Below are 15285 nucleotides of genomic sequence, written 5' to 3' on the forward strand. Positions count from 1 at the left end.
CACAGAAATGAACAATGCCGATTGACAGATGGACAGACCTGAATGGTACCAACTGAAGCACAACAATCCTCCAAAGGAAAACAAACAACGAAATGACTTCAAGAAAAATCTGTATCATTTATTCAATGAAGCACCCTAAGTTGGAAAAGAGTAAAATTTAAATTGAAAAACAACAATCTAATAGAGACAAATTTATAACAGAAAACCATTAGAATCTTTACAGAAACCAACAAAAATGGCTGCAAGTTAAAATTCTTAAAATTTGATATTTGGCTTTAAATTTCCCTAATGTTTATAATAATTAGTGAAAACAAAATTGGACACATCAGTTAAGAATACACCAAAGTTAATACACCGTTGTAACACATTGCAATCATTAGTGCATGTATATAGAGACACATCTGAGATGGGGAAAAGGCCCAAAAAAAAAAAAAAAACAAAAACAAATTTTCAAAATATAGCAAAATTAATATATAAAAGCAAAAGAGTGTTGTTTCACCTATCTGAAATGAAATGAAAGGCTTTACTGAAATGAAGGCCTACCAGGTGCAATAGAAATAAACTATATAGTTGGCCCTTGTACATGGTTAGATCTTTGGTCTCCTGGAATTATATTAAAAGGCAGACTAATCAAATGATTACGCTTAGAACTATAATGTTGTTTGAATTTTTAAAAACTGTTAACTGATTGAAAAACTACACCATTTAAAGAATCAGTGGAGTTCAGAATAAGTATGAAATACTCCATAGGTAAATGAACAACCATTAATATAATTTTTTTTCTCAGCATGACAACAACAAACTCAATGATCAAACTTCATACTCATGCTTTTCAAAAAGAAAAGAAGACAAAAAACTGAAATCATTGACAATTCCAAGCAATATAACAACTATTATTAAGATCCAAAACGAATTGTGGAAAGTATGGGGACCAAACACTATTAGAAGTTGGAAAGATATGCTGATGCAGCAGTTTGACAACACAGTTTGGGAAACTTTGGGTAGGAAATTTGCTCGCAAGGAAAACCAACAATGGGTGAGTATGACTCTCAAAGCTGGTTTATGTTTAAATTACTAAATTACCATAATCGTTGTTGGTTCATTTTCACCGATGGTCTACTTTGTATTCAAGTTCTTGTAAAGAAAATTGGTCTTTTAACATGCTCTTTTCTAAATTTTAAAAAGGATCGTAATTTTGTTAATAAATTCAATTCCCAAATTGAAATTGCAAAGAAAGTAGATCCGTTAGATGCTCATGTCTTTCTTGGTACAGATACTCATATTGTGCTTAATTAGCATCACAAATCATGATATTAAAGTTGTAATCATGTTAAACCTATGCCATGTAGCATATGCATTCAACTCAATACCCTAAAATTACAGCCAAAATTAATTGATATTATCAAAAAGTTGAGACTTTACCAAAGCAGCAAGGTAGCGGTTGCAAAATTCACAATCAAAAGCTTTCACTTTGTTTCGATCTGCAAAATACCAAACAGACATGTTGAGGAAAGAAAACACATTTGATTAAAGAATGCACTTCAGCCATTATCAAATTGTCAACCAAGCGAAATATATAAAACTATACAAATTTACACAACCAAACTCTATACTTTTTATCAACGAAAAAAACAGCAATTTACCTAACAATAAACATGAAATTACATATTCAAATTGATTCGACAGGTTTTAAAGATTCAAAAACTGAACCAACAGACTTTTTTTTTAATATCAAACTCATTGTGTCATCTGAATTCACTTGTATACATAAGCTACCAACGCAATCGCTCTGCTACCACATGTGGTAAGCTATTAATAGCAGAGGAAAAAAAAAATTACAGAACAAACTCGCAACCAAAATGAGTTACGATCTAAAATAAGAGCGTAGTGATCAAACTATCCGATAAAAACAATGAATCAAAGCAATTTTCTATCAAACAACTAAGGACCTAAATTGTAATGTCTATAGGGTAACCTGCACTTAAAAGAATTAAGCATGCCAAAAGCACGGTATAAATGAACTAAATTACGAACTCGACAAATAAAAAGCGTAAACGTTAAACAATTTAAAAGAAAAGAAAGCAGCCTTTACTTTGGCTCTTGTTTCCTTCCCCTTTTCTTTTCCCAGATACTTCCTAGTGGGAAATATAAACCTTTAATTAAGTGAACACGTCAGCAAAAAAATTGACAGGATTAGATCAAAAGAAAGCAACTAAAAGGTCTAACTTATGTGGTTGAGCACTCTGGGTTAACAAATACCCATCTAACCCTAACCACTATGGTTTTTAAATTATTCTATCTAGTTACAGTGATGAGGTTTCACTGGCAGTTGACGAACAGTCATTTATATTTGATGATGTTCTCAACGACCATTCGGATAAAGCAGTTAAAATGTGTTCTGGAATCGCACACCCTGTGAAGGGATCGACACCAGACCACATCCCTAGAAACCGGCCCTAAAAAACCATACTCATACCTCCCTTATGCGTTCCCTTTCTTCCAAGTTAGGTTGCCTTGCTGGATTATGGCCAAGTGACAGATCTACCGGATGAGTTGAGACTTGGTTATGCTAACCTTGTTCTTGCCATTGTTGACGGTGACCCTATTAGAGCATCAGAGAGCCACAGGTAATGACTGCACTGATATTGCCTTAATTCAAACTAAGCTATTAAGGCAAGAGAAACTAAGGTTGAGACATGACCTGCAAACTGTGTGCAAGTGCATGTGAGTGCAAGGCTCACGGAGACAAAATCGCAATAGAGAAAATAGGTGAATTAGATCATCAAACGCTGTATCAATAAGTGAGATTGAATAGAATGGGGTGTCATTGTTGTGCTCAATTTGGATACTGGTATATACATGTTTTGACGGTCGGTACATACATATTTCCAAAGATATAATCAAGTTTATTGGAATATACATACATATATATATATATGGCGGTTACTAAATAAGGAAACAATTCCATCCCTTTTAGATCTTATATGTATATATAAGCATTCGTTAAACTTCAGACATATGCAAAAGTTTTGATAATGTTAAACCAATGAGACCTTAAATAGATATTCCATACATAGAACAATTACCATATGTGCTCACAACATTAATATCCATAAGCCAAATTATTCATATGCGAACATAGGCATCTGTAAAGTCTGAAAAACATTGACTTGTTCATGACTTATAATCAAATATTGCAGGAAAGTAATAAGAAACGTAAATCTATACTAACAACATGCCTGAGTCCTCTTCTACACGAACCTCAATTAAATGACAGAAGTAATAATTAGCAAATAGTAATTGTATAGCTTCGGTCTTATCACAATGCAATCATGCTGATCTCTAATTGAAGGTCTAATAGCCATGCATCTTTGCAAATATACAATTATAAACCATCAGAAAAGAACATGACAGATTCAAACCATTATGCAAAAACAGCAACCAATGCAAACCATTAAGCACAGATTCAAACCTGAGCTTCAAACAAAATTATATAGTGTTAATCTACGTTTGATTAACTTTACAAATTTGTGAGATTTCTACTTGGTAGTTCCATGAAGTCTTTCTGGTTTTAATTTTTTCAAAACTGAAGGGTGACTTGGGTAAGAATTCATCTGACTTGGGTCATAACATAACATAAAATAAACCAAAGTTTCTTGTAACATGACTGTTACAAACTTGAAACATAGTACAGATAGGTAAGGTCTGAAGGCTCATTGGACCTACTTGGGCTTACAAATCTTCTCAAAGTTTCTGCTTCCCTAGAAGTTGGGTGGCTGAACCTAATTTTCAACCACATATGCAATTCAAACAACATGCCTAATATTGAAGAACATGTCCAATCTTTAAGCACATTTACCAAACAGATTTAGAACACTATAAAATCCTCTTAGTAGCAGAATATAAACATAAAAATCCAATAGAAAGCATACCAGAAGCAACCGAGAAATGGGAAAATGGCAATCTTATTCTTACCCATGAAAGTACTCCCACTACTTTTCTTACTTTTCAATTCAGTTTTGTTCACAACTTTAAGTTCATTTGCTACAGTATCCCTACTCCCCTAGTCGTAAAAATAACCTTACAAACAATATTAAGCAGCACTATTTAAGAATCTAAAAACAGGCCAAACTAACTACACAGAGAAGACAGAGACTGAAACATGGAGACATGCAACACAAAACCTAATGGTTGAAATCCAACCAAATCTAATCGTTCAACCTAATGCGTTTAATCCGAAATCTAATGGTTGAAATCCAACCAAACCTAGTCCTTAAACCTATTGAAATTAAAACCATATGCCAATTGGCAAATTGGCAGATCAGAGTTGAGTGGAAAATGGTTGACTTGACTAATAAGTGAGTGATGAGTTTTAAAGCTGTTAAGATGTATTTTGGAATCAGTCCTCTCACAGATCAATTAATTCAAATCGTAGTTAAATACTAATAGTGGCTTTAAAGAATGTAGGCTTGGTTTTAAAATAAAATAAATAAATAAATAAACCCAGAGCTTTCAGTTTAAGCACCACCCTCCAATGCCAACAGAAAACACACACAAACAGGACATGATTAACATGAAAATGAAGCTGAAACGAAAGTAAAGTTGAGCCTAAGTTGAAATGGATTAAAAGGATGATTTTTGCAGCTGAAGAACAACATTGTTACCAAATAATACGAAATGATTCTCTCCAAGTTAGAAAAAGGACACTATATACTGTATCAACAAAAAAATAGAAGGAAAAAGTTTTCATGAATAAGGAGATGATAACGAAAGGTTTAGGATATACCTGCTGCTATGAATTACAGATTCCTGTGGATGAGGCTCTTTGTTTCTCAAAAACTTGCAGGTGGTTGAGCTGCAAGTATACATGACATGGCAAAAAATTAGAGGGAAAAAGAGTTTGTATCCAAACACAGTAAGGAGAATTATATTAGAAATTAGTTTGTATAAAAGTTAACAAAAGTTAACAAAAAATTTTTAAATGGATTGAGAAATACCTCAGTAATGGTCTCTTTGGTGGCTGTTGTGTGAATGAGGGGTTTGATGTGTATGTTTTTGCTGGATCTACATGCATATGAAAAATAAAATTTATAAGTGCATCCCAAAAATACAGAAGCAACCAAGAAATGGAAAAACAACCTAGGAACATAGAGATATTCGAATGATGTGAAGTGGAAAAGGAACCTGAAGGTGATTTGGTGAGAAGCAAATAGTAGGAAAGTATGAAGAAACACACAAATGAGCAGAGTGTAACCCCATTATTTATAAAGACAGAAAGCTAAAAAGCCTAAACTCCCTAATTAAAAAACAATAAAGTTAAAAAGGAGACTGAATTTTGTTTACACATAAGCAAAGGAAAAAAAATTTCTGAAAAACACAAATATCAACATACTGCAGTCCCCTAATTTAGAAAAACAAAGAGTAAACTGTAATAGTTAGCTAAACAATTATAAATATCTATGACCAGCTATCATGAAGGGAAAATTAGCCGTGACAATTTAACAGTGTAGCCCCCTTATTTACAAAGACAAAGAGCAAGCTGTAAACTTAACTAAACAACTTTAAAATATGTATGACAACTTTAATGAAGGAAAAATGAGCTATCACAATTTTAATAAAGGGAATGGCAAATCAAACAGTCAACAGCAAATTGAAAACAATAAACTGTGTAAACTTATATATGTTTTACGAAATTTTTTTTTTATTTGTTAAGCTTTCATGTTGCTGTAAATTTAGGTGTTTTCTCTCTGTTGGTGTATCTGCTTAAACTTGTCACACGTTGGTTAATCTTATGGAATATTGGATATACTTCACAGCTTACTGCGTATGTGCAATGGAGCAGCACAAATTTATCTACATTATGGTTGTCAGCACAATGGATTAGGTTGTAGGAAAAATGTGGACATATAGCTAATCCTAGAGGTGATCTAAACAACCTGCTAAAGACTAAGAGCAAGCCCTAATAGTTAAGTAAACAATATGAAATATCTATGATAGCATTAATGAGAGAAAAAATATCTATGACAATTTTAATAAATGAAATGGCTAATCAAACAGTAAACAACAATTAAAAACAATAAACTGAAAAAAGTTAAATCCTAAGGTGGGCTAAACAATCTATAAAGATCTATGACAATTTTAATGGAGGAACAAAATATCCCTAACAATTCTAAAACAGAAAAAGATCAATCACACAAAAAGTAATCAAGAAAAAAACAAATTAAATCAGTGGAAGATCCTAATTGACAAAAACAGAGACATAATCTAGCACCCAATTGAACAATTTATAGACATCCGTTAGAATTTGAATGAAAGAACAAAATATAAAAGAAAATTTTAACAAATCAAATGGCAATTAGGCACCAAACAATGAAAACAAAAGCAGTGCAATACCTTTTGAATCAAGGGAGAAAAATGAAAACCCAGACGCTGCCATTCGTCCCTGAGGCATGCCCTCCTCACCGACTCTGTGCGTAACCCGTCAACCCTAAAGAATACACACACCCATGCTTTCCGCTGTGTATCTCTCTCCCTGTCCATCTCTCTCTCTAAAATGGGAGAAAATCCCATAGATTCTGGCAGAGGAGCTAGCAAAATCTTTCTCTCACTCAGTCCAAATCCCTAGCTCCCATCCGTCTCCAATCTGTCAGGCCCTATGTCTCCTCTTCTGTAGTCGCTCTGTCCCCTCTCTTCCCTCGCCACGGCGACACCCAGCTGTCTCCGAGTCAAAAATGGGAGCCACTGTCTCTCTCAAATTCGTCAGCCGTGATGTCCCCTTCCCCTCTCTCCCCGAGTCTCTGTCCCCCTTTCTCTCCGCTCGACACAGCGACACCCAGCTGGAGTCATCGTCTCTCTCCAATCTGTCAGCCATGATATCCCCTCCCCTCTCTCCCCGAGTCGAAAGCTGCGAACGGTCGAAAATCAGTTCTTAAGCCTGAGTGGCAATTGTGTAAATAAAACGAAAGTGTGTTAAAAGCAACCGAGTGGCAATCCTGTAAATAAACTGAAATGTGGTGCAAAACACTGTTCATTTCTACAGTGCAATTTTGCCAGCTTCTTTAGACTAAAGTAATTATATACTTATCAAGAAAGACTTGCCTGAACTTGGAAAAGGATGTGATCGATCCTGGGGGGATATGTTTAAACCAGTCTCATGTTGCCACTCTTAAGGTGTTGGGGACTAGACAACACTTGGTGCCGTCGTTATTCTCATGACCCTCCATTGCATAGATGAAGGCAACTAGGTGGTCGTACAGGTCGATGAGCCTTTGTAGCTTGCATCGTGAAAGACATGGCATCACCATTCTTCGACTCATTAAGCAAGGCCTTGAAAAATGGAAGGGCAATTATTCCTCAGAGTAATATGGGTTCTTGGGTCTAGAGGCCTTCTCAATTTCCCCCAACCAATCTCATACACTCTTTATCTTTTCACCCATTACTTATTTCAAAGTGGACTGTAGATTGGGGCCGCTCTGGGTTTCTCGTTTGAGTTATGGACTACCAACTCGACGACTTATGCTTCATTCTCCTTGGCGTCTTCCTCTACTTAGGCTTTTCCTCGATTGATGACCTCACAAAGGTCCTCACCCCACTTTCCACATTTCATGGAAAAATGGTCGACATGCGTTTGGCCACTGAGGTGATCTACACCTTGTCGAGAAATGCTTTTTATTCTCTTGGAAAAGAGTGTTCTAAGCATGAAGGTTTCCTACCTTGTTCATTTCTCCCATATCGGCTAGGATGATCTCTATTTTTTCCTCCAAATTGGATAGTTTGGCCTTCTCAGCTATCATTCTCCTCTAAGGGGTCATTGGCTAGGGATTTCTTTCTTTCTTCTACTTGTCATGCTCGTCAGATAGTGTGTACAACGCTCTGCCACAGAGTGTTCTTAGATTTGTTTAGTAGTAACACGCAACCAAGTTGAATGCGTATCCCCACAAACAGTGCCAAACTATTAACGCTCAAAACTAATTAAGCTAACAAAGGTTGAATGAGTTGAATGTTTGTCCTTGATGGTCTTGGGCTTTGTAAACAAATGATAATAGACACATGACTTATGTGGTTCACCCCTCAAACTGGGTTACGTCCATTGCGTTTCTTGGTCCTTGTTCCCTTGTCTGGCCACCACATGCTTTGATATTGACATCTGACTAAGTTTGCCCCTTCTGTTCTTAGGATATCGTGCCTTAAAGTTGTCAGTCGCCAACTTGACCTTTGGTGCTCGAAAAGCACTTTATGAGGAAGTGCTCGACTTGATTGTTGACAGGACTCTTTGAGGCCATAGGCTTCTTGAAGTGGTCGACTTTACTTTTCCATGCTCATTGGACATTGACTTTCCTTTTGACATGTGTTCCTCTGGACCAATGTTCCTATAGGCTGTGTACTTATGGGGCTATCGGGGTCGAAAAGACCCTCCATTAACACTACTAATAAAGTTGAGACAATGATACACAATGTGTTACAATAATATTGATCTCCCTATGTTTATCCGACTCCTATAATACTACAGTTTCAAGCTCTCAATTTGAATAATCAATGAGTTCAGTACCAAAATTTTCATAAGTAAAGCAACAAAATGTATAGACAAAAGATAGAAGGGAATACGTATAACAAAGGAAGGGAAAATGCAAGCATATCATGCCAAGCGAAGGAACCAAAAAATCTCAACATATATTATCACACAAGAAATCAAGTTTTTCACCCACATCATTTACAAAAGAAACTCAATCCAGAACTCATGTCATTGTATCTACAATATGTAAAACTTAGATGATATAGTAATTGGCATAAATTTCAAGAAAACTAGTCACCCATGATCCCATCTCCCCCTCTCACCCTATCTTCATTGCCTCTTCCATATTCACTCCCGTCTTTACCAAAATTGTTCTAATTTTCCCCGCAAAGACACAAGTACCCGGCCAACATATACATACAGCATAGCAAGCAACCAAGGACACGTACTTAAAGCTTAGGACCTGCCAAACTAGAACCTTTGACATCCACTTCAGAGAAAAGAGGAGCAGTAAAATCATATAGAAGACCCCAAAGTTGATTGAGTTAACTTCAATCATATCTCTGCCTCCACAACCTAAGAATCGGCCCTCAGCTCACTTCTCCGACCAACTCCATACCCAAGATTCAGTGATTCATTCTGCAAATTTAATATTCAACAACTTTAGCACCAGCTCTATCAGACACAAAAAATTTAATTGAAAGTGGCAAGGAAACATCAAGCGGCGGCGTGATAATTAGTGAAATTTCATAATCCATAAAAACAAGAATCACATCATAAACTTACACACATCCACTCAGAATTTTACATGCCTCTATATATTAAATCTCGTCTACCAACAGTTGACAAAGTGAAGAATAGATATTTCTTAAACCACCCAAAATATCGGCATAAAGAAGTTAAATGAGAGGAGAAAGAGAAAATAATAGGTAAATACTAATCCAAACAAAGATCAAAGTGCCTCAACCGATTGATACTGCTTGGGTTCGCTATAACGAATCCTTGCAATTGCAGACTATTTGAAAATCTCAAAATGAAACCAAGACAAACATCACCAGCCAGAAAACAAACTAACTTGATATTTTAAAAGAAGAGTATATTCATGTAACATATCGGGTCCCAAGAATTTTTTTTGTCTTCATGAAAATTCCTGTAATGTTAGTTGTCTATCGCACAAGATGAATATACATTTGAAAATAGTTTCAACCTCAAAGATTGTTCTATACTCAATGAATATTGAATAATACAAACCCTCGGGACAGACAGACAACAATTACAGCAACAACAATGCTGTTCAAACCTTTAGAAGCTACTGAAAATGTATTAATGCTTTCACAAGAATGAAATCTTGCGCATGGATTCTAGGTTTAACTCAACTGGACATAAGACACAGAAAAAGGAGGCGGAACAAAACCCAAAAAATTAATAGGGAAGAATGTGCTACATATTTACACACATGAATCAAGCGTGTCCCAAAAGGTCCAGTTATTGGAAGAGTCGACTCAAAATTTATGCAGAGTTTGTGAGTTACGTGAAATTCTACAATCCACCCCATGTTCCTCTAAATTAAATCCCTGCATACTAGTGTACACTTTATTAGTCCACCACCACCACCACCTATACTACTACCACCAACACCACACATGATGGCCCACCACCATTCCGGATATTGGAAATTTGAAACTAATGGAAACGCCCATAAATCAGATCATTAAGGCCTAGTTTGGTATGTTGAAAAAAGAAATGAAAAAATTGTGACTAACTTAGAGGTAGGAAAAGGATTGCTCAAGAACAAACATTATCCATTCCAATCCTCTCCATGGTGCGAGGATTAGATGGGAGAAGTTTTCTTCATGTCTAATCCTCTTCAAATCCCCTCACAATGAAAAATCATTCTCATCTACTTTCAATATGCCTTGAATTTAGAGGTTTATCCCCCTCAATCTAATCCTTTCTACCAAATGAGCCCTAAATAGCTCATGTCTATTAGAATCCGCTAAAATCTACAACAAATTTCGGACAATAAAATCCATGTATAATTCACTCAAAGTCCATGTGGAGTCTATGGAAGTCAATCCAAACCCCCTCAAATCCATGGACTTATACCTCCGTCAAAATCCCTTAAAATCTCAATTGAACACACACACCCAAACCCTAACGGTTGGTTCGGGCCTAGTTGTCCACTCCTTACAAATTGTTTCAACCAGCGAATTATGTGTGTTCTTTCTTTAACTAATGAATTAGCTGAGAAAGCATAACATTGTTCCTAAATAAAAACATGAGACCATAGTAAATCCTAAAATTGGAAACCTTAATCAGATCAACAAAACCCCAGGACACAAAACGAAGTAGATTATAAGAAATTAACCACAAACGACGACGACCCAGATGGGGAAGAGGAATAGTGGTTGGTGTCCTGGACGGCAGGATTGAAGTTGGGATCAGAAGGGTCAACGGCGGTGCAATCAGGTGGCGATTCGAAGAGGGACAAAGAGAACTGCTTGTCGACGACGCCGACGTCGAAATAAATGAGGCCGGAGCTTGGTACATCGACTCTGATCCCCTTCACAGGAAACCAGAGGAAGAGCTCCTGAGCCGACACGCCCGATAAGTTGGCGATTCGTCCGAAAGACAGAAAGCCGGAAACGTTAAAATCGTAGAGCACCTGGTTCTCGAACTTGGCGTGGCAGGGCTGCTCTAGCAACACTCGGAATTCGCCGGTGGTGCCGTTGAGAGAATAGTCGGTTATGCCCTTGGGGAGAAGGCCAATCGGCAAGCCTTGCTTCCGCAGGTGGTCGTAGATGCTCGACGACGGAGATCGGCTGGCAGGGAGGGGGAGGAGGAGCGCCACGACCACGACGCAGAGGATCAAAACCCATGTTTCAGAAATTAGGGATTTGGGGAAAGAACCCATCTTTCCTTCTTACCCTCGTGCTGTGATCCCGGGTGAGACCGTGAGAGACAGAGAAGAGAGCGAGTTCCTGTTGTGTTTGTTGGGTGGTTCTGATTGTTTAAGGTTTTGAGGAAAGAGATATTTTTTACTTATGTTTTGGTTGATTTGTTTGTTTGGGAGGGGACACAAAGACAGTGTGTCATTGGGGTGTTTTTAAATAGTGTTAATATGTGCTGTGTTGGAAGTGGGAAGTTATAGAATGCAGGCTGGATTGCTAGCTAATTTGGGTTTGTGTTTCCATATGTAACCAATTCGGTTCCTTTTTCATGTCTTGACAATTGAGACATCTAAAGTGGGTACGTGTGGCACTGAAATACTGCAACGTGGTATAACCAATTCCCATGGTATATTGATGACATGCACCATGCTGCCATAAATACAACAAAATGGCAGCCTCCAAATAATTCTGATGAGTGGCAACAAACAAAGAAAAAAAGCGCGGATATCACTTGTCAACACAGAAAAGAAGAAACATTCAATTTGATTGTAATAGAACACATGAACAAGATTATACATAAGAAACATTTGGCAGATCGTCCACATTGATAAATAGTTGTATTCAAGAACAGGAAAAACACAATGATTTTAGTTTATTTAGATTTCTAAACCCTAAGTTTACATAAAATGCAAAAACAAAAAATGACAATCTCAATCGACAAGTCTTCCTTTCAACTTGTTCTCAACTGGTTAGTCTCTGCTATGCTATCAACTCAACAAAACCCTCAATATACTTTGCCTTTGCAAAATTGTAGTCCGTCTTCATGTTATAAATACCAAACAACCATCACCTATGGACATAAGAACCAAATGAGCTAACGTGTATGATTTCAACTAAAATCCAAAAAGAGCATCAGTCTACATAATCCATAACATTGAAGGAGATCACACCGATGCTATGAAATATTTACCACCCACAGACATATGTAAACAAAATTAAAGAATAAGGCATTGTTTTCGCTTAATCTAAAGTGTATGAGACTAAGGCTAAGAAATAACCTAGCTAACAAACAGGAAATCGCAGAAAATGACTAAAAGACCGGTATGGTTTCAATGAACATCACTTGTGCAAAGAGAAATTTATGCATCAGAAATGGATGGGCTTCTATACACAACTTTATAAATGACTATGGTTCGCATTAGTACAACTCAATCATGGTGTTCTTCCTGTCTTGCTTTTCCTTTCCTCAAGCATAATAGTACAGATATAAATCTAAGGTGCAACAGTGACAACATTCACCAGAGTTCAGCATGCCATTGCACAATTTCTCCTTTCCACTGCCCTAACCCATTCAATGTTCTCCCTTCCAATGACTAAACCATACAATAGTACATGCCCCCCATTATAGTATCAGCTTGTATATCTACAACCAATTTTTCCCGAAAAAGACTGACTTTGACCGACAAAGAGCTTCCACACACTAGGTATAGTTTTAAATTCTAACCTACACTACAAGGCAATAACAATTTATTTCCAGCAACCACATCAGAGCATTAAACTACAGAAACATACAATGCAAAAAAGGGAGAGGGGCAAGACAATAACAAAAAGCAAAGAAACAAACACTGTATGATATAAGCTTAAGGTTATAAGTTTGTGCAAGAATTACCTGTCCACTGCTCTGATTTAACTAGTGGTTCAGATCAGTGCTTCCCTTTTTTCTTAGATTTTACAGGTACCACCCCATATGCCATGAGCCTAGAAGCTGGTAATTTTCGTGCAGCTTGGAGACGCCTCCTTCTAGCACTCCTGGATTCTTTTTTATCACCATTTGAGTCCCCTACTTGTTCTTTCCCATGTTCCGGGGCAGCCATTGATGATTGCCCTGCGGCACCCTTTGATAAGCTTGAACCCTTAGCTGCTTCACTTATTCTCAGCTTCTTGTGATTCTTTTTATTACCCACATTTCCTTGTCTGAAAATCTCTTTAGCTTTCTGCTTTATCTCCATTCTCTTGTTGTTTGGTACCTTCCACTCTTTCTCTGTATAAGGGGCAAGCTTCTTTAAAGACACATATTGATTCAACTCCTTTTCATCCATCGCTAATATCTCAGCAGTAGTCAAGCCATATCTATTAGGTTTTATTTTAGCATATTTGAATCTGGTCTTCAATTCTCCAATTGTATCCTCATAATCCAACTTATAGTATTCATCCATCATCTCCTTCTTAGCTCTCTCCAATAAACCTAATTTACGCTTTTTCTCTTGTTTATCTTCCTCACTCATTTTTCCTTCCTCTTCATCTTCACCTTCCTCCTCCTCTTCCTCTTCCTCTTCCTCTTCCACTTCCACTTCCTCTTCCTCTTCCTCATGGTCACCAACATTTTCCTTTTTCTGCTTCAAAGCCTTCTCCCTTGCAGCTAAGAACCCATCACCAGACCCAACAGTATCCCAACCTTTAGGAAGCCCAAGCAACTCATCCTCCTTATCAAAGTCCGGTTTCTCAGTCTCATCATCATACTCGTCCATATCACTATAATGCCCTAAGTCAGCATCCTCCGCCTGATAATACTCCTCACCAAAAGCCTTCTTCATCATCCTATCATACTCTTGTGGATCAAATTCCTTCTCCAACTCCTTTGGATTAAATGTAGACACCTCCCCCTCCTTAAGTCCCGCAATCTCCATTATCTTCTTAACCTTCTCATCATTCTCCTTCTTCTTCAAATTCTTCAAATGCCTCAACTCCTCCTCCCTCTCCAACCTTGCAATCTCCATCCTCTCCTCCTTGCTCTTCCTCTGCTCCTTCCTCACCTTGACCTTCTTCCTTACCGACCCCTCAACTTGCCTGGAATGCCCCATAATCCAATCACCTGCATTCTCCTGGAACCTGTGCTCATACTCCTCCTGCCTTTCGATCTCCATCTCATCCTCAGACACCATCTCCAAATCCTCCTCCTTTAGCTCGGGATCCTTATCCTCCTTCCACAGCTGATCTTTAAAGAACTTCTTGAGAAACACAGCATTTTCATCAGATTCGGGGAAACACTCATCTAATGCCTTCTCATACTGATCATTATCAACACTATCACCATCATCATCCCCCGCAGCATTCTTGTTCTTCTCTATCAAAAACTCACCACCATCATCCTCCTCGGCTGCGGCGGCCTGTAAGAATTCTCTCCTTATCCGCTCTTGTTCTTCGTTGTAGACCTTACTGTTTTTACCAATGTTCTTGTCATCCTCCTCCGCCAGTTCCGGGCCGTCCTCGATCAAATGCTTAGCGTTAACATCTTTCAAGTACATCTTCCTCTTATTCTTCGCCTTTCCCTCTCCCTCTCCCTCTCCCTCTCCTCCATTGTTTCCGATAATTTCGGTTCCATCAGAATTAAACAAAACAACATCTTTGTTTTTCAAGATAGGGTCTTGCTTTTTTACCTTGAGCAGACCATCCAAAAACTCTAATTCTCTCTTCTTGGAATTGGTGACATGGACGTAGTCGTCGTCCGATTCAAAATCCGGTTCAGAGTCTGAATCATCGGAGGGGTCAGCTACGAGGCCTCGCTTCTTCAGTTCCTCATAGCGCTGGAGCTCCTCCCGCTTCTTGTTGTGTTCGTACCTGCGAGCGAAATCTTCATTGATTTTGAGCTGCGGTACATCGTCGTTCTCGGAGTCGCTGCCGCCGTCAAATAGTTGAAGAACGCCCATATTGCTTCCGCCGAGTAGTATTCAGGGTTTCAAGGCGTTCGACCTGACTAGCTTTGCTCCTGCCTGAACGGACTCCCTTTTTATATTTGTTTAATTTAGGACCGGAAATTAAAAATTCCACCCGCGTCTCTGATTTTTAAAACTTTTGCTACAGATGGAGGTAAAATGAAAATCA

At 37.8% G+C, this 15285-nt stretch overlaps 2 protein-coding genes across 2 annotated transcripts; both read right to left on the reverse strand.

Annotated features, from left to right (window-relative positions):
- Positions 1-8996: 8996 nt before the first annotated feature.
- On the reverse strand, positions 8997-11440 carry LOC125470026. The gene is made up of 2 exons (XM_048568371.1): positions 10881-11440; positions 8997-9151 (listed from the first exon to the last, which is right to left on the reverse strand). Exons 1-2 carry the CDS (start codon positions 11424-11426, stop codon positions 9089-9091), a joined length of 609 nt encoding a protein of 202 aa, XP_048424328.1. The 5' UTR covers positions 11427-11440; the 3' UTR covers positions 8997-9088.
- A 509-nt stretch (positions 11441-11949) lies between these two features.
- LOC103932461 (protein kri1-like) lies at positions 11950-15246 on the reverse strand. The gene is made up of 2 exons (XM_009342080.3): positions 13073-15246; positions 11950-12253 (listed from the first exon to the last, which is right to left on the reverse strand). Exon 1 carries the CDS (start codon positions 15108-15110, stop codon positions 13107-13109), a length of 2004 nt encoding a protein of 667 aa, XP_009340355.2. The 5' UTR covers positions 15111-15246; the 3' UTR covers positions 11950-12253; positions 13073-13106.
- Positions 15247-15285: the final 39 nt, after the last annotated feature.

Source organism: the organism of the source record quoted next, unplaced genomic scaffold, assembly GCF_019419815.1.
Source record: "Pyrus x bretschneideri cultivar Hongxiangsu unplaced genomic scaffold, Pyrus_bretschneideri_v1 Contig48, whole genome shotgun sequence".
Classification (NCBI taxonomy): Eukaryota; Viridiplantae; Streptophyta; class Magnoliopsida; order Rosales; family Rosaceae; genus Pyrus; species Pyrus x bretschneideri.